The 23,975-nt window shown below is 51.4% G+C and overlaps 1 protein-coding gene across 2 annotated transcripts; it reads left to right on the top strand.

Annotated features, from left to right (window-relative positions):
* The first annotated feature begins 115 nt into the window (after positions 1–115).
* Ppp1r12c (protein phosphatase 1 regulatory subunit 12C) lies at positions 116–23,522 on the top strand. Of its 2 annotated transcripts, none has more exons than XM_038339839.1 (22): positions 116–448; positions 4,202–4,332; positions 4,413–4,531; positions 13,056–13,215; positions 18,165–18,309; positions 18,390–18,464; positions 19,396–19,469; positions 19,543–19,670; positions 19,784–19,857; positions 20,106–20,258; positions 20,337–20,404; positions 20,869–21,000; positions 21,193–21,283; positions 21,489–21,572; positions 21,645–21,705; positions 21,858–21,940; positions 22,030–22,070; positions 22,151–22,253; positions 22,344–22,448; positions 22,616–22,666; positions 22,749–22,799; positions 22,878–23,522. In XM_038339839.1, exons 1-22 carry the CDS (start codon positions 116–118, stop codon positions 22,962–22,964), a joined length of 2,349 nt encoding a protein of 782 aa, XP_038195767.1. In that variant the 3' UTR covers positions 22,965–23,522. The 2 variants fall into 2 exon arrangements, with proteins under 2 accessions (XP_038195767.1, XP_038195766.1); XM_038339838.1 differs by having other exon boundaries at positions 21,855–21,940.
* The last annotated feature ends 453 nt before the right edge of the window (positions 23,523–23,975 follow it).

Genomic DNA, 23,975 nt, shown 5'->3' with positions numbered 1-23,975 from the left:
CTGGGCGGTGCTTGTCGTGCGGCGGTTCCCGGCGGCCCCCGGGGCGGGCGGGTGGCTGCTGTTCTTCGCCCGGCGCTCGCTCGCTCGCTCGGTGGGCGGGCGGGCGGCCGGCGCGATGTCGGGCGAGGACTGCCCGGCGGCGGGCCCGGGGGCGGCGGCGGCTGCGGCTGCAGCCCGCGAGCGGCGGCAGGAGCAGCTGCGGCAGTGGGGGGCGCGGGCGGGGGCTGAGCCGGGCCCCGGGGAGCGTCGGGTCCGCACGGTCCGCTTCGAGCGCGCCGCCGAGTTTCTGGCGGCCTGTGCGGGCGGCGATCTGGACGAGGCTCGCCTGATGCTGCGTGCAGCCGACCCTGGCCCCAGCTCCGGCGCTGCGTCCGACCCCTCTGTCTCGCCGTCTGCACGCGCGGTGCTCGACTCCACCAACGCAGACGGCATCAGCGCCCTGCACCAGGTCAGCGCCCGCGCCCCGGGTCTATGCCACCGGGGCATCCTCCCTTCCCGGCTCTGAGCCACCTCCCCTACCGACTCTGCCACCTCTGAGGGCCCCTCCTGCTTCGTGGCCGCCTCTTCTCTGTCATCTGTGCTTTCTCCGTGCATCTTTTGCAGATTGCTTACTTCCGTGCCTATGCTGGCCGTGTTTCTCCTTTCCAGGCTGTGCTGCAGTTTTCCAGGTCTGAGGTTTCGTCCTCCTGCAATCTGACTTGACCCTCCTCTTACGTTAGGCCCAGGTCCTTCAGTGTCACTTCTTTGAGGGTCCACCTTATGCATACCTGTGACCTGTACTGTCCGTAGTGGCCTTAGGATGGTCTTTTCCCTTCTAAGCAGTTATATACCCTTTGTTCCCTTAAAAAGATACTTACTTCCTCTGTTGGGTCATCCCATGCTATCTTTATCTTTTCTCCTATCCTCTGCCCCCATGTCCTCTTAATTCAGTTCTCGGTTCATCCCCTTTTGGGGATCTTGCCACCTCTTAGGTTTCTCCTCGACTTCTCTTTCTCTGTCCACATTATTTGCCTTTCTGGAAACTTCTAAGCATTCGATCTTCCGAGCTGTGGGCTACTTCTCTCATCTCTTGTTTGGTTTTGTTGTTGTTTTTCCTGAGACAAGGTCTTGCTATGTAGCTCAGGTCAGCCTCAGACATAGTTCCTGTGTCTCTGCCCACTCATTTGTGGGATTACAGGCATGGCCACTCCACCTATCATTTGGGCAGTATCATTCTTTAAAAACTATATCCTCTTGCTGGGCAGTGGTGGCGCACACCTTTAATCCCAGCCCCCAGGAGCCGGAGGCAGACAAATCTCTTTGAGTTTCAGGCCAGCCTGGTCTATAAGAACTAGTTCCAGGACAGGCTCCAAAGCTACAGAGAAACATTGTCTCAAAAACCCAAAATAACAAAACAGAACAATCTATGCCTTCTCTCCTATATTTCTACCCTATCACCTTCTAGAACCTACCCCCCCACCCCCACAAAAACCCTGGGCATCTCAGACACTGTGATTCTTATTTGCAGTGATCTGTGCCCGAGAGTGAGGACCATTTTGTGTTGCCTGGATTCGGTATTCTTTTTATCTTCCCATCTTCCAAAGTTGGGATCACCAGGGATAAGATTAGTAAGACCAGAGCCTCCATCCCAGTTTTTCTTCCTTCTGGTCACAGTGTTGGCTCAATGTCAGTTTTCTTTTATGGCAGTCTCCATCTCCCGGGTTGTCCTCTTGCTAGGATCCCCGTGGTTCAGTTACTGGTGGAAGTGGGATCCTAGGAGGGAAGCCTGGCTGTTCTTGGAGGTGGGGAACAAAGGGAGGATATTTGGCAGGTTCAGTTTTCACACATCAGGTAGAGGACAAGCCGTCAGAATCCGTCTGTCCTGGACTGGGATGCCACTTAGTTGGTAGAGTGCTTGCCTAGAGTGCAGGAAGCCTCAGGTTCATCTCCAGTACCACAGAAATCAGGTGCTTGGAAAGTGGAGGCAGGAAGGTTGGAAATTCACTGTCAACTTCAGCTACACAGTGAGTTTGAGGCCATCTTGGGACACATGAGACACAGTCATAAAACCAGTAAAAGTCAGTCAGTACTGACCTAATGTCAGTTAGGGTGTCCACTTCTTGTCTCTTGTATTTTGAATGTCTTTTCTCTGTGTCCCTTAGTTTTCTTATCTGTGGAATGGGACCAGTGGTCACCCTGAAGGACTCTATGGTGAGAGGTGTCATGTGGAAAACTTCCCTTTTGGGGCCTGCATGAGCTGCAGGTGTACACCGGGAATTTGCTTCCAGTATATCTGGGCATTTTCTACATACAGCAGGGTACTGTTTCACCTCTCAGGGTGTCAGCATCTTTGACCAGTCCAGCAGATGTGCTCGGACTGATCACCTGATCACCAAAGTCCCTGGCCCTCCTGAGTGGTCCCTTCCGACTATATCCCTTTCCTCTGGATCTGCCGGAGGACCCTAGAGCAGCACCCTCTCCGACAGGAACCTGTAACCTCAGGCGTGGACTGTCAGCCTTCCAGGTGGGACTCTCCTCCTACCCTGGAGAGACCTTGGTAGACTGACTCCTCAGGGCTTTGCAGGAGGCTTGGGAGCCTGGGAGATCAGATTCAATCAGATCAGTTGGCTTACAGGGCCAGAACACAGAAAGCTGGGGTTTGGAGTACTGCGAGCGTAGTTCATCTCCTGGTACTGCCCTGGCTTCCACAGGGAAAGCTCCTGGAGCTAGTTTTGGTCCCAGGAAAACAGGGACATCTGGCCATCCTCTCTGGTGATTTCTAGTCTTTCCTGATTGCTACACCTTGGGCTTTTTAGTGTTTCCAGTTCTAAACCCTCCCTGGGGCTTCAGCCTCCTGCTGTAGTGTTTCCTAAGCCCCTGCCTCTACCTTAAGGCAGGGGCATTCCTTTCTCTTCCCCCTATCCAATAATTGCCTTGTTCAATAATGGCTATGAGTTGGGTCTGGGGTAGGTATGGCTGGGAGTTAAGAGTCCTAGGTTTGAACAGGGGAGAGATGGGGAGCCCAAACACCTGGGTCTGAGGGGGATGGGAAGCCCGGATTCCCTAGGTCTAAGGAAGGAGGATTGGCTAGAGTTCTCCATCTGAGGGAGGAGGAGGTGGGTCTGGATTCTTGGTCCCTAGTGCCCAGCCTCAGGCATCTTTCACATGGATGCCCGCACCCGGCCAGGTCCTTGAAAGGGAAAGGCCCATCTGCCTCCTTGCCCCCCCCCCCCCATCACCATGACAACAGGGTAGAAATAAACTGAGCCCAGAGTGAAGCCCAGAGTTCATCCCGTTCCCAGGGCACGTGTGCCCCCCCCCCTTGCAGCCTAAATTTCCATGACTTCATGCTCTTGGCCCTCGTAGCTTCCTTCCCAGATGGTTGAGCTTGAAGAAGGGGGTTAATTTTTGTGAGGACCCAGGAGTCCAGACCCAACCCCCTCCCTAGACTCAGTGGTTCTAGTGTCCAGCCAGGGTCATCAGGGATTAAGACCAGCTCTCCTATGGCACTGGGCGCTGTGCTGGCTAGGGTGAGGCCTTCCTCTCCCTGAGCTTTCAGTTTTAAGGGTGAGGAGGTGGGGTTGTAGTGTGATGTGGGGATGTTTGGAAAAGATGTTCTGAGGAAACCTGTGCATGGTAGGGCCTCAGTGACCCCGCGCTTGGTCTGCTTGGATTCCTGGGCACAGGGAACATAGCCTAGGCATCCCTTTTTTGAGAGCGTGCCCCAGGCCCTCTACTCTGCTTCTGGGATGTGCTGCATGTCTGTCTCTTTCGGGTGATTTTTTTTTTTTTTTCTGTTTTATGGATGGAACACAGTGCTAGGTGAGCGTTTGCCATTACCTAGCCTGGGTACGGACTTTATTAAACTTCGTGGTCCTGGGTTTCCTGGGATGGCTGGACTCTGGGACTCCCCCACTTCACAGAATATGTTCTGCAGTCACATGCAGGGATGGCAGCTCCACCTCTTCCATGTCCACTTTTCAGTCTGCCTTTTGGAGCCTGCTCCTCGTCTCCGTGAGCTCTACATGTGCAGGCGACCCAAGCATGGGGTAACAAAAGGTACCATCTTGAGCAGCTGGTGGCTGGAGGACCCCTGGAACCCGTGCCGAAGGCCATCAGCATTGCTTTCCACACCTCTCCCTGGCCCTGGTGCCTTTGTAGGAATGTTTCCTTGTTGGGCCTCTGGTGAGAGGAGAGCTGATGGGCCTGTCCCCATCCTCAGGCCTGCATAGATGAGAACCTGGAGGTGGTACGCTTCCTGGTGGAGCAGGGTGCTACTGTGAACCAGGCAGACAACGAGGGCTGGACGCCTCTGCATGTGGCTGCCTCCTGTGGGTACTTGGACATTGCCAGGTGAGGTGAGGGTTGAAGGGTAGGGCTTGGGTTAGATGTTAGGTCCAGGTCTGGCAGCTCTGACCTTCCCCTGCCCGTAGGTACCTTCTGAGCCATGGGGCCAACATCGCCGCTGTTAACAGTGATGGAGACCTGCCTTTGGACCTGGCTGAGTCGGATGCCATGGAGGGGCTACTGAAGGCAGAGATCGCCCGCCGAGGTGGGCCTGTGGGATTGAGAGCTTTGGAATCTGGGAGTCTGGGCTTAAAGGCCAACCCATTTCCTTGGACTCTGGATGTCTTTGTGTCTCAGTTTCCTCCCCCATGAAGTGGGAGTGGTACCTGTCCCCAGGGTTGCCAAGGCTCTAGTGAGATGTTGTCAGATACAGAATAAGAACCCTAACTGCTGTGAGTGCATCTGTCACTCCAGCTCCAAGGAGCTGAGGGGTGGAGCTACTGTGAGCAGGGGCCTGTCCAGGAGTAAGGAACATCTTGAATCTTTATGTCTGGCCCTATTCATTTTCCTGGGTGTGGTGTGTGTGTGTGTTCCTAATAGCAAGTTCCTAACAGGGCTTGAGATCCCTCTCTGCCTGCCTGACAAGCTAGTGTCCTGGCAGGGTGTAGTGGCACATGCCTATAATCCTAGCCTTGGGAAATGGAGGCAGGAGGGTCATGTTCCACCATTTAGTAAGTTCAAGACCAACCTGGGCTACATGAGACTTCATCAACTCACAAACAGTATCCAGAGCCAACTGGGATATAGCTGGATGGCTCTCATCTCTCTTGTGCAGGGCCTGGAGGGAAAGGGATCAGGAAGCAGGCTGGGCTGGGGCTGCCATGCAGCTTGGCCGACTCTCCAGGAACATAAGACACCAGTGTACCCTGAAATCAGTTCCAAACTGGGGAGTGTCCAGCTAAGAGATAAGAGGGAACAGAGGACAAACAGATCATGGTTCCCCTGTCCTTGCATGTTACCACCCAGGATGGAGACCATGTTGGCACATTGAATTTCAGGTGACTGTGAGTCACGTGGGGATGCTTGGTAGCGAGTGGACACCAAGAGATGAAGGTCAGTGGTCAGGAGCCTCCCTGGGTTACAGTAGAGCAGGGGCAACAGCGGCTGAGATGAGCTCCCTTTCCCTTTCCCTTTCCCTGAGTTTATTTTGGTAAAACTTCAAACTCAGAAAAGTTGCCTCAGTGCTATGGCAACCACCATAGATGCTTTCCTGGGCTTCATCTCAGAATTTGCTAAATTATGTATGGGTGTTTTGTCTGCGTTCCATGTGTCTTCTGCATGTCTGTGTGTCTGCAGAGGCTGGGAGATGTCTGTGGTTACAGATGCCCTGGGTGCTGGGTATTGAACCTGGGTCTTCTGGAAGAGCGTCCAGTGCTGAGGCAGCTCTTTAGCCCTGTTTATTTTTCTGAGAGGGGGTCTTGCTATGTGGTACTCACTACGTGAATTTGGAGCAGTAGTGCCCGAGCCTCCTGCGTACTTGGATTACATGTGTGTGTCAGCACTGCATCTGCTGCTGCTTCTTAAACCTTTTTTTTTTTTTTTTTTTTTTTTTTTTTTAATGAGTGTGAGTGCTCAAGCTCTGTGGGGTCAGAGGACAACTTATAGAAGGCTTCTTCCACCATGGGGGTCCTAGGGATGGAACTTTACCTGCTGAGCTACCCTGCCAGCCTGTGGTTTTTATAATAAAGCTGCTGTAATTAACATGCTCAGTAGTTTACCCACTCAAAGTGCAGTTCGTGCTGTGGTCCACAGAGTTGTAGAGCTGATGCCACATTGATTTCAAAGCATTTAAAAAGTCACCTTCAAAAGAAATCCTGTAGTTTTTAGCTCCCTTCCACACCCTCAGCAGCCTCTAAGGCCTTCTGTCGGAGGGATCTGTCTGTTATGGACATTTCATAAGGATGGAATCACAGTTTAAACAGATGCCCTTTACTGTGTTGTCCTGCCCTCCTCCCTTCCCTCCACACAGGCATCAATACCTTTCTTGTTTTTCCCTGTCTAGCGTGCCCTCCTCCCTTCCGTTTCTCAGCCACTTGGAGACTATGTTGCTGATGCTGTAAACTCTGCCCAGATAATGGGGAAGCACCTCCCTCAGCAGGCATTGCTGCTTTACCCTCTCCAACAGTGAGGTGGGGCAGCCTGGGACTCTTACCTCTCTCCCTCTCCAGGCCACAAGGTCGCCTGTTGCTGTGGCCTGATCTTCTCCCACTTGGGCACTTCCCTTCCCTCTTCCTGTGCTGGTACATCTCTCAGTGTTCAAATGAGCAGTTTTCTTGACTAAAAGGGTCCCCCTCTTCCAGGCCTGAATTGTGAGTTCAAGGCCTGCCTGAACTACTGAGTGAGTTCAAAGTCATTTTGGGCAGTTTAGTGAGACTCTGCTGAAAAAGTAAAACAAACAACAAAAACAGGAACTGGAGAGATAGCTCAGCCACTGAGTGCTTTCTACTTTGCCAGAGGACCATGTTCAGTTCAGAGCACCAGTTTCTGGCTCACCACAGTTCCAGTGTCTGGGGGGGGGGTCTCATACCTCTTCTGGTACTGGAACACATATGTACATGCCCCTGCACAGATACACAAACACACACAGTTAAAAGTAATAAAAAATAAATAGGGAGAGGACTGGAAGCTTCTCACTGGTAGAGCATTTACTGAGCGTGGGCGAGGGCCCAGGTTCAATCCCCAGCACCACACCACAACAAAACAAGCATCCTAAGATACGGCCCACAATACTTACTATTTATTAGTTGGCTTAGGCTGCTGTGTAACTTACTGTAGTACAGTGTGGTCTTGAGTTTGGGCTCCTGCCTCAGCCTCTTGAGTGCTGGGATGCAGTAGTGTGCCTCTCTGTCTGGTTCTCTTCTTTATATTTTCTGGTGTTGGGCAATGAGAATGCTACCTGCAGGCACATTTACAGTAGCATAGGGCTTGGGTGTGGCTTAGTAGTTCAGTCTGTGGCACTTGGTCTTAGTATGTGAATTCCATCCTCAGTACCAGGGAGGGTAGGAAGTCCTTCAGTGGCAGGATAAGCAAAATGTGGTCTTTGCAGAGAAAAGAATGCTATTCATCCTTAACAAGGAAGGAAACTGACATGCAACCATGTGGATGAAACTTAAAGACCTCCATGAAGTGAGCCAGGCACTCAGAGACAAGTGCACAGTTTACATTTGTGTGAGATACCAAGAGTAATCAAAGTAATAGAGCTCCCAAATTCATAGAAACAGGACATTAAATGTAGTTTCCAGGTGGGTGTGGTGGGTTTAATCCTATCACATCCCTTTAACCCCAGCACTGAGAGAGGCAGACACAGGTGAATCTCTGAGTTTGAGGCCTACCTGGCCTACAGAGTGAGTTTCAGGACAACCAGAGCTACACAAGAGATTCTGACTCAACAAACTAAACAAACGAGGGGGGTGGCGTGCAGAGCTGGCTGGATGCTTAGAGGGTAAAGGTGCCTGCTGGTGGACCCGGGAACTAACCCCTCAAATTGTCTTGCAATTCTCACTCACATACACAAATGAATGTAATAAAAATGGGGGAAGATAAGAGTTTCTGTTTAATGTGTGCAGAACCTCAGTTCTTCGTATGAATGCATGCACACCCGTGTTTGGAGACCACAGGTCAATCTGGAATGCTCCGTGGGAGCCTTCTACCTTGAATTTTGAGAGAGGGTCTTTCACTAGCTTCAATGATTGGGCTAGTTCGACTGGTCAGTGAACCCAGGTGCCACCTCCCTAGTGCTAGGATTACAGGTGCACCGCCATGCCTGGCATTCTACATGGGTGCTGGGGCTTGAACTTGGGTTCTCATGCTTGTGTGGTGAACACTTTACCTGCTGAGCTGTCTGTCCAAGCCCTAGAGTTTTAGTTTTGAAGATGGATCCCTAATGCCACAGCTGCTTTGGCCTCATAGTCTGATCTGGTCTTTCTCACCAAGGTGCTTAGCAAGGCTCCTAGCCTTGCAGACTGATACCTACCTGGAGCACAGTGGCCCCACCCTCCTCAGTGGCTGAGCCACTGTTCTGTGTGACACTGGCACATGATCTCATGTCAGCCCCAGGTCCCATCACTGTGCAGGAGAACTTGTCACCCTGTGACTAGGCTTTGAGCAGAGTCACACTGAAGCCACGTGGGCGAGGAAAGTCAGGATGTGGTTACCGAAGGAGGAAGAGTGGGTGCTGCCAGGTCCTAGCAGTGCTGTTGTGGTCCAGGCTGCAGGGTCAGGCCCCTAGCAAAGACTCTAAAGCACAGTGTCTGTGGAGGAGGAGCACCCTTGGGGGACAGGGTAGGAAGGAAACTTAGGAAGTGCCATCTGCCCTGGAACCCAACATCCAAGAAGGACAGATGAGGCCTGCAGCTCGCAGAGACAGGCCCAGGGGACTGTGGTAGTGACTGGCGCAGAAGAGTAGCAGGAGAGTGCTGGGCCTGGAGGGAGTGCTCCGCAGGAGCTGACGCTGCAACCGAGCTCCTGCCCTGGCCCTTGTACTCCTAGGTGGTGAGTGCACAGGAATGCAGCACAGTGTTTATTGTGGGCGAGACCGAAAGATCGGTACCCCACCAGACAGTGGATGATGCCCCATGTATAACCAAGTGGTCCCAGCAGGGGTCGGCTGACGTTTCCTTGAAGGGCTACACAGTACATATTTCAGGCCTTACAGGGTATGTGGTCTCTGTTATAATGACTTTACCAGTTGCTGTGGAGGGAAACGAGCCAGGGACAGGATGAAAAAAAGCAGATGTGGCTGGATGCCATTTAAGCTTTATTTTCAGGCTGGTGAAGTGACTCAGTGGGTGAAGGCACTCACCACCAAACCTGACCTCTGAGAGCAGTCCCTGTGATCCACTTGGTGGAAGGAGAGAATCAACTTCTGCAAGCTGTCCCCTGCCTTCCACATGCGTGCTTGAGTGTACAGACACATTGACACAATAAAATAAGTGTAATAGTTTTCTTACAGTAAATTCAGTATCACACACACACACACACACACACACACACACAGACAGACACACTGTTTTTTAGGACTGGGAATATAGCTCAGTAGAGCAGCTTGCTTTATATAAGGTCCTGAGTTCGGTTCCCCAGCATCCACATAGCCAAGCCCACCACCACCTGTAATGCTAGCAAGTATGGGGGAAGGCAGATAGAGAGGATCCTTGGGGTCTGCAGGCCAGTCAGTCTAGCTGAATCAGTGAGTGACCCACTCTCAAGACATAAGGAGAGGGGCCAGAGATGTGGCTCAGTGATTAAGAGCACTTGCTGGTCTTCCAGAGGACTCAGGCTCAACTCTGGCACCCACATAGCACCTGTAACTCCAGTTCCAGAGGAGTCTGACGCCCTCTTCTGACCTTTCCGGGCACCAAGTACACATGTATACAGACATACACACAGGCAGTACACCCAATATACATAAAATAACCCGATTAGCCAGCCCCAAAACTGAATAACGCAAGCAGGTCTTGGCTGTGTGGAAAGCACAGGCTACCCTTGAGCATGCACAAGAATACTGACGGTGGCTGAGGAAAAGCGAGGGAACTCCGCCCTTCCCCTTCCCTGCCACAGTAGGATGGAACAGTGGGCGACTCCCTTTAAGGAAGCAGGAGGCTGGAGGAAAAGGGCGGTACTGGCCTTGCCTGCACTGTTCTCTGTGACTGCTGTAGATGGACTTTAGCCACACATTCTTGAACTCTGCCACCGTTAGGCAGGTTGGCCAGACGCAAAGGGCTAGGACCTGGCTGCCACCAGGTAGCACCAAGCTGCAGCTGGTGTCCGATAGAGTTGGCCTTGGCTTGGGATGAGAAAGAACATCCTGTACCAACTTTGAGGACTGTTTCTTAGATCTCATTTAAGGCTTTATGGTGGGAGTGTATAATATATATGTTGAGGGGAGCAGTTGGTTGCCTTGGCTATGAGGGAGTGTAGTGAGACTAGAAAGAAGCCCACTGTGTGTAGAGGTCTCGACTTGGGCCTTACATTTCTAGGCAGGCGTTCTCCCAGTGGACTAAACCCTGCTCCCTGGTGTTTCCAGACAGGATCTCTGTTAGTCCCTGCCGGCCTTGAACTGGTGAGTCTCTGCCTTCTACCCCCATGTGTTGGCTTTTGTCTCTTGTGTAGACTGTGAGACTAGCCTTTAATGCCTGAGCCAGTTCTCCAGTCCCGTTGTGTTGGTATTTAAAGCCAGGTGGTACCTAAAGACCTTTACCAGTAACGCCCAATGGAAGTCCTGGATGAGCCACAGATGTAGTTTGAAACTTCTAAGGCTGAGGATGTGGCTTAGTTGGTTGTGTGCTTATCTGTTAACCATGATCCTCAACACCACGTAAGCTAGATGTGGCCATGCAAACTGCAATTCCAGCACTTGGGAAGTGGAGGCAGGAAGACCAGAGGCTCATTCATCATCTGCTGTTTAGTGAATTTGAGCCCCCCCACCACCACTGGGATATGTAAGTCTCTGTCTGTCTCTCTCTCTCTCCACACACGCACACACACACTCTGGGATATGTAAGTCTCTCACACACACACTCTGGGATATGTAAGTTTCTCTCTCTCTCTCTCTCTCTCTCTCTCTCTCTCTCTCTCTCTCTCTCTCACACACACACACACACACACACACACACACACACTGGGATATGTAAATCTCTGTCTCTCACACACAGATACACAAGTGCGTGCACCAAAACAAGAAACAGACCCAGTATTCAAATTAGGCGCAGTCAAAACAGTAAGGGGAACTGGGGAGATGGCTCAGTAAAGATGTTAGATGCACCCAAGTTTCCATCTCTAGAATCTTTGTAAAAAGCCGTTGGTACTGGGGCACATCTGTACTCCCAGGTCCTATAGCGAGGTTGGTCCAGTGGCCTAGAGTACACAGCACAACAGCAGACTCGAGAGACCCTGCCTCAGCAAGGTGGGAGGCAAGAACTGACTCCTGAGAATTGTCCTCTGGCCACGCTGCCGTGCCTTATGTGCTCAAAATAAAGTTGTAAACAACTGTTCACGAGTGCCCTTATCATTTTCCTGTATTTTGAAATTCCAAATATACTTTTCATTCATAGCCCACCTCAGTTTTGAGTGCCTGGTGGGTCCACACGACTGCCGGCTCTTGTATACAACAGCTCAACTCTGAGGAACTTTGGGAAGTGAAAAAGTTTCATAGTCGTAAAAACATAGGCAGTATTAACCTTCCCAGGAGAAAACAGCATTCTTCAGCAGAGACCATTTTGCTGTGATCTCAGTGAGTTCATAGTACTCAAAGGAATGAAGATCACAGTGAGGGATGGTGTTTTAGGATAGGGCTTCAGCCTCAGCTAGGCTGCCTGGCTTTACGTTTTGATGTTTGAGACAGGGTCTCATGCTGGAGCCCAGGCTGGCCTTGAACTTGAAGTAATCCTGCCTAAGCCTCTTGAATGCTGAGAATATAGGTGTGTGTAATTTTGTGTGTGTGTGTGGTTTTTCAAGACAGAATTTCTCTGTGTTGCTCTGACTGTCCTGAAACTCACTCTGTAGACCAGGCTGGCCTCGAACTCACAGAAATCTGCCTGCCTCTGCCTCTGAGTGCTGGGATTAAAGGCGTGTGCCACCACCACCCATCAGTAGCTGTCGTGTTTTTAATTGTTATTGTTTTCAAAGACAGAATCTGACTCTCTAGTCCAGGTTGGCTTGAAATTTACTAGGTATTGCTTAGGGTCTTAGCTGGGGTCATCCTTGTGGATTCCTGGGAATTTCTCTAGAACCAGGTTTCTTGATAACCCCATAATGGCAGTTGCATGGCTGGGGCAGACTGAGGGGCCACTGGCAGTGGCACCAAGATTTATCCCTACTGCTTGTACTGGCTTTTTGGGAGCCTGTTCTCTTTGGATGGATACCTTGCTCAGCCTAGATAGGGAGGGCCTTGGACCTTCCCCAAAGCAATGTGCCTTACCCTCTCTGAGGAGTGGATGGGGGTAAGAGGGGTAAGTGGAGGGGATGGTAGGAGGGGAGGGAGTGAGAACTTGGACTGGTATGTATAATGAAAAAATTTTTGTTGTTGCTTTTTTTTTTTTTTTTTTTTGAGACAGGGTTTCTCTGTAGCTTTGGAGCCTGTCCTGGAGCTAGCTCTTGTAGAGCAGGCTGGCCTCGAACTCACAGAGATCCGCCTGCCTCAGCCTCCCGAGTGCTGGGATTAAAGGCGTGCACCACCACTACCGTCTTGCTGTTTTTTTTTTTTTTAAAAAAAAAAACAAAAAAAAATCATAAAAAAATCTTAACTATGTAGCTCAGATTGATAGCGATCATCATGCTCAGACTAAAACTGGAATTAGAGGCATGAGCTACCACATATAACTATACGGTGAAGTTTTGTTTGGTTTATCACACTTGGAAAGGAAAAGACGCTAGTAGTGACAGTGTGTGAAGGTGCTGGGTTATAGCGGGAGGCAGAGGAAAACTTAGATGGAGTCAGGTGCGGGATTTGCTCAGGAAATGAGGTTTTCTCTTAAAAAATAAAAATAACGAGATACTGATCCACATGGGTCAAGACCTGTGGTTTCCATTCCTGGCCTCTTGTGTCTTAAAACCCTTCAGTGGTACGCAGGTCTGCGGATAGCACAGTTGGAAAACACAGGGTTAGTCCAAGCCTCCCAAGTCCAAGCAGGGAACTGGTGAGTCACGGGGCCAGACTGTGACTAGTTAAGACTGTAGTCGGGGTTTCCTAGACTACCCTGTGTGAGTCCACCTGTCACCTCTCATTCTCCCAGGTGTGGATGTTGAGGCAGCCAAGCGGGCTGAAGAAGAATTGCTGCTTCATGACACAAGGTGCTGGCTGAATGGGGGTGCCATGCCAGAGGCCCGGCACCCCCGGACCGGGGCCTCTGCCCTGCATGTGGCAGCTGCCAAGGGCTATATCGAGGTGATGAGGTGAGTGAAGACAGAGTGATTGATTTGTGTCTTGAAGCTTTTGGGGCTCTTGTCCTTTTCTTCTTCTAGTTTGTATACCTAACGCCAAGAGTGTTTCCCTCTCCCTAGCTGTGCTCAAGAGGTTTAAAAATGATATTTGTTTATCTCTCTGTGTGTTTGTATGCACACATGCATATAGGCAAAACATTCATACACATAAAAATAAAAATCTTTAAAAAACATCATTAAGCTAGTCATGGTGGTATATGTCTTTAATTTCTGTGTTTTGGAGGTCAAGGCAGGATTGCTGTGAGTTCTAGGCTAGCCTAGGCCATCTAGCAAGAACTGTGTGTATGTGTGTATGCTTGATATGGCCTTGTACATGTGTAATCACAACACCTGAGAAGCAGAGGCAGGAGTATTACTGGAATTTCAGGCTAGGTTTGTCTACATACTGAGTGTGCATATGAGGCTAGTGCTGTATATTGCGATCCTGTTGTTAAAAAACCAAAATCCCAAATATAATTAAGATGAACCTCCCTGTCTTTCTGCTTTCCATACTGGTAAAGTTGTCGGCAGGTTTTCTCAGGCAGGATTTAAGACCAGCACCCCCAGACTTACAGGCTATCTGTGTAGTTCTGCTCTTGAGGGAGGGGCTTCAGCTTCTGTATTGCCAGTATGAGTCCCAAGTCTGAGGCTGAGCTCTGAGCCCACCCCTTTTGGGGGACAGGATGCCCTAAGCATTAGGAGCAGAAGCTGCACTCGCTCCAGCCATGCCGCCCACTTCAGGATGTGGTCTGTTGTGACTTGCCTCACCTGCCATTGCATTTACATCCCAAGTCAGCGGGAAGCAGAGGCAAAGGGAGCAAATGTCTGTTGTTCCTTGTCAGGAGAACATTCCACAAGTTTTTGCGTCACTTAATGCCTGTGTTCCACTTACCCAATTCTCATTATTGACAATTGCTAGCTACAAGGAAGACTAGGTTTGTTTTCACACAGTTGTATGTCTGGCTAATGGTTGTGTGGTGTGTGTGCATGCATGTGTTTAGGCACTTGTATGTGTAGAAGCCCGAGGTTGACATGTAATATCTTCTCTAGTTTCTCTCCACCTTACATATTGAGGCAGGGTCTCTGGCTGATTCCTGAGCCTGCCTTTTTGGCAAGTTTAGCTAGCCGCCTCCCTCTAAGGTTTTCCTGTCTCTGCCATGTCCATTCAGTCTTTATTTTTTAGATTTATTTATTTATTTATTTATTTATTTATTTATTTATTGTGTATACAATATTCTGTCTGTGTGTATGTCTGCAGGCCAGAAGAGGGCACCAGATCTCATTACAGATGGTTGTGAGCCACCATGTGGTTGCCGGGAATTGAACTCAGGACCTTTGGAAGAGCAGGCAATGCTCTTAACCACTGAGCCATCTCTCCAGCCCCTATTTTTTAGTTTTTTAATTGGTTTTTCTTTCATTATACATCCCTACTACAGTTTCCCCTCCCTTCACTCTGCCCAGTTCACCTCCTCCTCTCCCCCAGATCCACTCCTCTGTTTCCCTTCAGAAAAGAGCAGGCATCTCGGGCTATCGGCCAAACACAGCATAACAAGTTACAGTAAGACCAGATTATGCACAAACCCTTATATCAAGGTTGAATGAGGCAACCCAGTAGGAGGAAAAGTGTCCCAAGAATAGGCACAAGAATCAGAGACACCCCCACTCCCACCATTAGGAGTCCCACAAGAACACCAAGCTTAACAACCTTAACATATATACAGAGGACTTAGTGCAGACTCATACAGGACCCCTGATTGTTACTTCAGTCCCTGTGAGCCCCTGTGAGCCCTGTTTAGTTGATTCTGTGGGTCATGTTTTGGTGTTCTCCCTCTGGTTCCCATAATCCTTCCCTCTTCTGTGGGGTTCCCTGAGCTGTGTGTGGGTCTCTGCATCTGCTTCCATCAGCTGCTGGAGGAAGCCTCTCTGATGAAGATTGGGCTAGGCTCCTATCTATGAGTATAGCAGAACAGCATTAGGAATCATTTCATTGACTTTTTGTTTATTTATTTTTTCCAGTTGTATTTAGTTCTACCCTAGGCCTCTGGGCTATCCCGCCTCTGGTTCCTAACCATCAAGGCTCCCTCTTGTGGCATGGGCCTCAAGTTGGGCCAGTCTTTAATTGGCCATGCATGCCTACAAGTTCTGTGTCACCATTACCCCAGCATATCTTGCAGGCAGGACAAATTGTAGGTCAGAAGTTTTATGGCTGGGTTGATGTCCCAGTCCCACTACTAGAAGCCTTGCCTGGTTATAGAAAACATCTGGTTCAGGTTCTGTGTCCTCCATTGCTAGGTTCACCATCATAGATTCTGGGGCATTCCACTGCACTAGGTTTCCACCTCACCCCCAAAGTGTCGTCTCTCCAAGTACTCTCTCTCCACCCCATCCCCTGCTTGATCTCTCCTGTTCCCATCCCCACGCTTCCCATTTTGTTATGAGCAAAATCCCTTCTATTTCCCCTTCCCAGGGAATTTCATGCAACCCCCCCTTGACCCTTCCTTGTTACTTAGCCTCTCTGTGTCTGTAGATTGTAGCATGATTGTCTTCTACTTAACAGCTAATATCCACGTATGAGTGAGTATGTACTATGTTTGTCTTTCTGGGTCTGGGTTACCTCACTCAGGATGATTTTTTTTTCTCGTTCCATCCATATGCCTGCAGTTTTCATGTTGTCTTTTTTTTTTGTATTTTTTATGTACTTATGTGCGGATGTCTGTGTGAGGATGTTGGAACCCCTGGAACTGGAGTCACAGACAATCTTGAGCTGCCATGTGGGTGCTGGGAATGGAACCCAGGTTCTCTGGAAGAGCAGAGCCATCTCTCTAGTCCCAGTGTCAAATTTTATAAAACAGCTATCCACTCAGTTTTTAAGTGGATCCTGGTAATTAGAACTCCTTTCTTTGTGCTTAAATGCTTTGCCCTGAGCCATCTCCACAGTTCCCAGGGGCTAGGAAGTAGAGAAAGTAAGTCAGTACTTGTGGACAGCCTCATTCTCGAGTCGCAGAACTGAAGCACTGGGTCTGTGGGCTCAGACCATCAGATGCTTCTCTGGAGCACACCTGTGAGGGGCTTGATCTCACCCTTCAGTCAGTACCTCATGTTGGTCAAGGATAGCCACTAATTCATTAGTCTTGAATTTCTAATCTTTGTTCCTTCACCTCCCTCTGGGATTTAGAGGTGAGAGCCACCATGCTTGCCTCTCTCCCCTGTAATTTCTTCTTCTTTTTTTTTTTTTAGTTGAGAGATACGGTCTTGCTATGTAGTCCTGACTAGCCTGGTACTCGATATATAACCTACCCTGCCTTGCATTCACAGCTGTCCTCCTGCCTCAGCCTCTGCATGCTGGTGTGAGCCATTATACTGAATTTTGTGATTTTATGATAGCCCCTTTGTGTGAGTTTGTGTTTACTTTCCTCTTTTTCCTTAATTTACTGTTATTTATTATTTCTGGCTATTAAAAGTTTGTCTCTCATTGAAGTAGAGGTAAATATTTACTTGATGTCTGTTAGGTGCTAGCCTCCTGGATGGTCTCAAACTTCCCATCCACTTAGCTGTCCTAGCATTTCAGATGTGTACCTGCCACAACCAACCAGAGACACATGGGCTATGCCATTCTTTTCTGTTGGCTGTCCTGTCCCTTGCAGCACCTCTGACCCAGTTGTGCCATGACTGTGGACATTGCCACAAGTCCCCTGGGGACTATCAGGTCCAGATGAAAACCTTAGCTTCTAGACAGTGAGATAGCTCAGGGGTGAAAGTTGCATTAGGTCCTGGAACTGGTGGTGGAAGGAGAAAACCAACCCCTGAATATGTCCTCTGATCTTCGTACATGCTGCGGCACGTGTGCTCGCATTAATCACATCACACACAGACACGTACACAGTAATAGTAAATAAAACCAAGTTTATCAGAAGAAAACTTTGGCCTTGGGAGGATATAAATAGCATGCAATAGGGAGGGTCTTCTAGCAGATTTGGTGGTGAAAAAACTGCTGGGTGAGGAAGTGCTGATGGATTAGAGGGCGTGACTGGGTGACGTGCTTTGGGCTCCTAGGATACTGACCAGAAGGGGAATATAGCTAGTACCTAGCCAGAAACCCAGCATGCGGGAATATAGCAAGAAGCCCATCATGCCCTGGGGCAAGAGGACAGGGGAATCTTGGGTAATGTGAGGAAGGCGGGACTCCTAATGCTCTGCAATCTGTCAAGCGTCTCTGCCTCCCTCTGCTTGAGGCCTTCCTCATTGACACAGAATCTCACTACATTTTTCTCAAAAGAGGCCTTGCCCCGTGCTGAGTTCATAGAGCTCCCAGGTTGTTGCTTTCTGGAAAGTCATTGGCTAAGCCAGGCTTGCCCTACTCCAGCATTCTGATGTTTTGGATCTTATCATTGTGTGGTAGGGCTGCCTACCACAGAGGTTTAGAAGCCCCTCCAGCCCCCACCCACTGACGCTACCTGTTCTTTCTGCCTGTAAGTTAGGACTCCAATGATGATGTTTACGATTGTGGAGAGGGTGTGTACATGTGTGTCTTTGTGTGGTGCTTGACACTGTTGAGAGCCAGTATTATAAAGCAGTGTGGGTCCAGAACTACAGTTACTTTGGGGGTCACATTATCTTTATGGGCTTGGGTTAGTGGGGAAGTTTTGTAACCACCTTGTCTCCTCTCACCACTGCCCTAAGTCCTCTAACCTGGGGGACTGGAAGAGTGGGATCCCTGTGGTGCAAGGAACCTTTTGAGGTTTGATTTGTAGCTGCTGGTCCAAGGGAGGACTCAGTTGTGCAGGGGAGCTTGGGGCAGGGCTGGTTTCCAGCAAATCCAGTGATGTTTGAATATTGATCAGTAATACTGTAGCCACAGAACAGAATTTGAAATCAGCCATTGGCTTAGTTTGACACTTGACCCCAGCCTCCCTGGCCCTTAGGCTGCTACTCCAAGCTGGCTACGACACCGAGCTCCGGGATGGAGATGGCTGGACACCTTTGCATGCAGCAGCTCACTGGGGTGTGGAGGACGCCTGCCGTCTTCTGGCTGAGCATGGTGGGGGCATGGATTCGCTGACCCATGCGGTGAGGGCCATGTCAGATGGTGGGGCAGGGTAGGGGAGAAAGCCGGACATCATCATCATCCACCTCCTTCCCCTACTCAGGGGCAGCGTCCCTGTGACCTGGCTGATGAAGAAGTGATGAACCTTTTGGAGGAGCTGGCCCAGAAACAGGAAGATGTGAGTCTCTGATCTAGTTTGCCTCTTTACTTGGCATCTCTAAGGAGGCAACAGTAACTGGGAAGACTGACACCCTCAGTCCTGGGACCTGCTGTCCCCACCTGGTAGCCCAGCTCTGCTGGAGGCTATAAACAGGGGCACCTCTTATCTGGAGGAGGTGAGGCTGTGTCCAGTTTCCTGCCTGCTCATTGGGGAGACAGCATGTGTGTGTGACACAAGTTGAACTCCCCTCACCCGCAACACTGTTTCTAGTTAGCACTTCTGCTAGGAAAATGGGGAGTGAAGGGATCATGGATGTGGGCCCTGAGCATGGGCTAGAAGTGCTTTATCTAGTGAGGTGGCCCAGGCATTGTGGGAGCCAGCCAGGAAGAACCACTAGGACCATTCTCCAGAGCTGCGCCCCATGGCACACTGAGATGCAGGAGCGCATGGGCAAGTGGCGTTCCCGGTGGAGTGCTGCTGTGACAAGCCGTGGGCTATGACAGCAGCCCCTTTAGTCTTGGACAGTGGCCGTTGTCATCGGGCTGAGAGCTGCCGTGATAACCATGAAGAGCCACCTGCCCTAGCCTGCGCTGCCAAGAGTTGACTAGCATCCTAGGTGTGCTGAAGGGTCGGGAGGAGGTCTGAATAAGTTGCTCGCTCCTGGGAAGTAGAAGAATCCCTCTGGGAGTAAGACTGGAGGCCAGTGACAGCTGGATGAGACCAAACCTAGCGCTTTGTCCACAAGGACCTAGGAGCCAAGTCAAAAGGATCCAGTGTGCTGTCAGGATGCTGAGTCCCCCATGTTTGCAGGACCCTACATAAAGTGTGGCTAGCCCAGTTATGTGTGATGGCCCTAAAGGTAGAGAGGTGGCACAGGGGGTGGCTAGGAGATCCAGGAGGGATTGTGCTCTCTACCCTCTTCCCCCGTTATCCCTTTTCCTCCTTGTAGCTTCGGAACCAAAAGGAAGCCTCTCAGAGCCAAGGCCAAGAACCACAGGTGCCCTCAAACAGCAAGCACAGAAGGTACGAAGTGCCTAGGCTTGGGGTGGGTTGGACTCGCCACCAGACTTGGACATGGACACCGTCTTTTCCCCAGGAGCTCCGTATGTCGTTTGAGCAGCCGTGAGAAAATCTCCCTGCAGGATCTATCGAAGGAGCGCCGGCCTGGTGGGGCAGGGGGCCCCCCTATTCGGGATGAGGATGAGGGAGAAGAAGCCCCAGCTGGTAGGGATACCAGACCCCTGGGTCTAAGGAAGGAGTATGGGCCTGGACTTCTGAGGCCCCAAATAGAGGTGACTGGCATCTCTTGTGACATTCCCTTTCTGTTCTGCACATAGATCATCCACCCATGGAACCAAGAGCCCTCAATGGAGTGTCTTCCCCTGTGTCCTCCAGCCCCAAGAGCCCTGTGGTGAGTCTGATTAGCCTGAGCTGATGTGAGCTTTGAGGCAATGGGTGGAATACAAAAAACACTTCCACCTCCACTTAGGAAGGTGGCCTTTTGACTTGGCTCCTAGGTCCTTGTGGACAAAGCGCTATTTTTTTGGTGGCGCCTGCTCTGTCTGTGACTTATGGTGGTTCTCCTGGAGTTATACTCTTGGGCTCTGAGGAGTTGGGTCATTGCTTTGCTCAGTAATGAAGACCTTCTTCCTCTCCCAGATGCCAGAAGAGGCTCCCTTCTCCAGGCGCTTTGGTCTCCAGAAGACAGGGAGCTCTGGTGCTCTGGGTCCCTCAGAAAGGAGGGGTACAGAGGGAGTTCTTGGTCTGCAGCGTTCAGCTTCCTCCTCCCTCCTTGAAAAGACCTCCTCTCAGGTAGGTGTCATGAAGTGTGTGGGATCCAGGCTCCTGCCTTGGGGCAGAGAGTACCTTGTTTCTCTCCTGTGCCCACAGGCCAGGGAGCCCCGTCTTGCCAGAATAACCCCTACTCCTGCCCAGAAAGTGCCAGAGCCCTCTACCCTGTAAGTACCAGGGGCTGGGGCAGGGGGACAGGTCTGGTGCTCTCCTGGAATTTGAGATCCTGAGAAAGTCCTTAGGGTGCATCAAATAAATGCTTCCTGCAAAACTCCCAGGCCACTGTACTCTGACTGCCTCAGGGCCTTTGCTCTTCCTCTTGAGTCCTTAGAGCTGGCTTGGGATTTTCCTTCTTCATGTCTGCTTGTATGACCCTTTTCTCCCGGGCTCAGTGGGACTGCTTTGCTAACATGGACTCAGTACATGTACCTGGCTTATTCTCTTTCTTTTCTCCAAGCATCTTCTCTCCCCATGTTCCACACTTGCTTTTTTGCCTGCTGTTTGTTTTATATGTGTTTTGCTCAGAAATGACTCATCAGCAGCCATGGCTGGTTTACCCTCTGTGGTTCCTCCCATGCCTGGCACAGAATGCAGGCCTGAGGACTATTTGCTGATGAATGAATCCATGCAGGTGTGAGGCTGCCACGCCTCCTTCTTTGGATCACTCCGCTCCACCCTCCAGGAGGGAGCCTGGATCCCCAGTGAAGCCAAATGTCCTCACAGCCTCTGCAGCGCCCCTAACTGACTCCAGGGATCGTCGGAGGTAAAGAGACTAGGGGAAGGCAGCGCCGAGACATCAGTGTTGTGTGTGGGCTCCCCTGGGCTCTGGGTAGCTCCTGGGGTACTGTTTGGCCAGTTGAAATGTTCTCTGCCAGAATGTGCACCCTTCTAAGATGCATTTCACAGTGTGACAGCACTCAAGGGGCAGTCTCTTGAGTTCAGGTTCTCCACATAGGTCCTACCAGATGCCTGTGCGTGATGAAGAATCCGAGTCTCAGCGGAAGGCTCGCTCCCGCCTTATGCGACAGTCTCGGAGGTCCACACAGGTGGGAGTCTGTGCTCCTGGGTCTGAGGGAGGAGGCTGGGCTCTGTGCTCCTGGGTCTGAGGGAGGAGGGCTGGGGTCTGTGCTTCTGGGTCTGAGGGAGGAGGGCTGGGGTCTGTGCTTCTGGGTCTGAGGGAGGAAGCTGGGGACCTGAACTTGAGTCTGTCAAAGTCTAGGCCCTTTTTCCTGACCATGTTCTTTCTGCTAGGGTGTGACTTTGACAGACTTGAAGGAAGCAGAGAAGGTGGCAGGGAAGGCCCCTGAGCCAGATCAGCCTGTCCCGTCCAGCCTGGTGAGCAGGGTCAGGTGAAGTGGGGCTGGTGGAACCCATCTCTCTGTTTCTGACTGTGCTCCTCCCTGGCAGGACCCTTCTCGGAGACCTCGGGTCCCTGGCGTGGAGAATGCTGAGGGCCCTGCCCAGAGAGGTGAGGTCTGCTATCTGGGAAATCGGTCCCCAGGGAGCCATCCTATCTCGCCCATGAAGTCTTTTTGTTAATTGGGGGCTAAGTCAGGTTCCCTGCACAGTAGACAAGGGCCCTTGTGGTGTCTGGGCTGATTACCGCTGATTCCCTAGCAGAGGCGCCCGACGGGCAGGGCCAGGGACCACAGGCAGCCAGGGAGCACCGAAAGGTTGGCCATGAGCGAAGGGGGCCAGCAGAGGTGAGGATGCTGTGTGGGGGGTGGGCAGGCAGGAGGGAGGGCAGGCCTGGACAGTGGATGGAGACTGAACTCTCAGGGCTCTTATGCAGGGGGAAGAGGCTGGGCCAGCAGAGCGGAGCCTGGAGTGTAGGTAGGTTGGGTCATGCACGGGGGGCTGGGGCCCAGCTCTCTGGCAGGGCCTGGTTCCTAAGACCTGTAGCTTCTGTCCAGCACTGTGGATGGCGGCTCCACTGCCCGCAGGCAGCGTTTGCAGAGAGACCTCAATCCAGAATCCAAGCAGGAACATGAAGAGCCTGATGGAAGCTTCCGGAAGGTGCAGCATCCCACCTTATGCCCTACCCTGCCATGTTGTGGCTTCTGCTGATGGCCCTTCTAAGCCTGCCTGCTTCCTCTGTGTTCCCAGCTGTACATGGAGCTTCGAAGGGAGAATGAACGGCTTCGTGAGGCCCTGACAGAGACCACCCTTAAGTTGGCACAGCTCAAGGTGGAGCTGGAGCGGGCCACGCAGGTGCAGATGCTGAGACCTAAGGACCAGCTATGTTGGGGACAGCGAGAGGCAGAGCTCCAGCTCCAAGGGACCTGGCCCTGGCTGGTTGGAGGGTTACTCCCCTGGGGACAGGGCTCTGACTGGACTAGGGATGCGAGGTGACGCCAAGTCTTTTTTGTCCTCACCAGAGGCAAGAACGTTTTGCTGAGAGACCTGCGCTCCTGGAGCTGGAGAGATTCGTGAGTTTGGGCTGCTGAGGTGGGTCCACTGTGTCTTGGTCTTGCCCTGCCCCCTGCTTCTGAACCGCCCCATTCCTTGCAGGAACGCAGGGCCTTGGAGCGCAAGGCAGCAGAGCTGGAGGAGGAGCTGAAGGTGACTGGGGCTTGTGATGGGCAGTGGCCAGAGCCAGCCTGCCTAGCACTACCCAGCTGACTCTGCTCTGTACCCTAGGCCCTGTCCGACCTCCGGGCTGACAACCAGAGGCTCAAGGATGAGAATGCAGCACTGATCCGTGTCATTAGCAAACTATCCAAGTGACTCTGGAGGAGTTCCCGCACCATATTTATACAGCTGCTTTTGACACACGCACCCCTTCCCTCGAGTGAACATGAGTGACAGGGCTCCGGGGGAAGTTGCTGAGAAGCCATAACCTCCTCTCGGAACCTCAGAACCGGGAGGAAAGCACAGAGTCCCCAAGAACCAAGGGGAGGCCCTCTGAGGCCAGGATGGAGGTGGGAGGCTGAGCCAGGTAGGGAGATGTTGCTGAGAGTGGGCAGGCACCAGAAATGGGACCAAGAAGGAAGCAAGGACCAAGAAACACAGGATCAGTATCCAGGAGCAGAGTGGCTGCCCCGGGGTCCCACCTCACGTGTGATGCTACCCAGCACCCCTCCCCCTCCCCTGCAGGGATCCAGGAATGTGCCAAGAGTCCCACTGGCCTCTGCCAGGTGGGCCTGTATATAGGGTCCATGTGCAATAGGGAGGGATGTCTTCTATTTTTGCTGCCTCCTTCCCACCCATTGTCTGGGGAGGGGGAGAAGGTATTTTTGAGACAAAGCACAGGCACCACAAATAAAGTCGTGACATTGCCACTCAGTGACTTTTCTACCGCTGGATGTGGGGCACTGTTTCTAGCTTGTATGCTCCGGCTGTCTGACTTAAACCGCTGTCCATTTGGATGGGCTCCAGTGGGTGACTGGGAGCTTGCTCTCAGGTGTGGGGAGGGCACCTTGCTAAAGTGAGCTGCTGGAGATAGGGTGAGAAGGGTCAGACGGAAGTCTGTGGCTCTCTGAGAGTGCTCACATTTACTCTTGGTTCCTTGGAAATTAGTGGAGTCATTGGCCAGCATTGAAAATGTAGGATGATCCACATAGAGAACTCTGCACGTTTAGCTTCTCTGGGAAAGGAGTGATGGTAAGTAGTCCTTTGCGGCCACAGTGACTGGAACAGAGCCAGGAGCCAGTTTTGCAATGGATTGTACCTCCATCCTTAGAGTCTGAAATGGGCTACTACCAGCCGGGCTCAGTTCTGCCTGCTGGTGTCGCCGGA

The sequence above is a fragment of the Arvicola amphibius genome, chromosome 8 (assembly GCF_903992535.2).
Source record: "Arvicola amphibius chromosome 8, mArvAmp1.2, whole genome shotgun sequence".
Classification (NCBI taxonomy): domain Eukaryota; kingdom Metazoa; phylum Chordata; class Mammalia; order Rodentia; family Cricetidae; genus Arvicola; species Arvicola amphibius.
The sequence above is the reverse complement of the archived record's forward strand: the minus strand, read 5'-3'. Positions and strand labels throughout refer to the sequence as shown.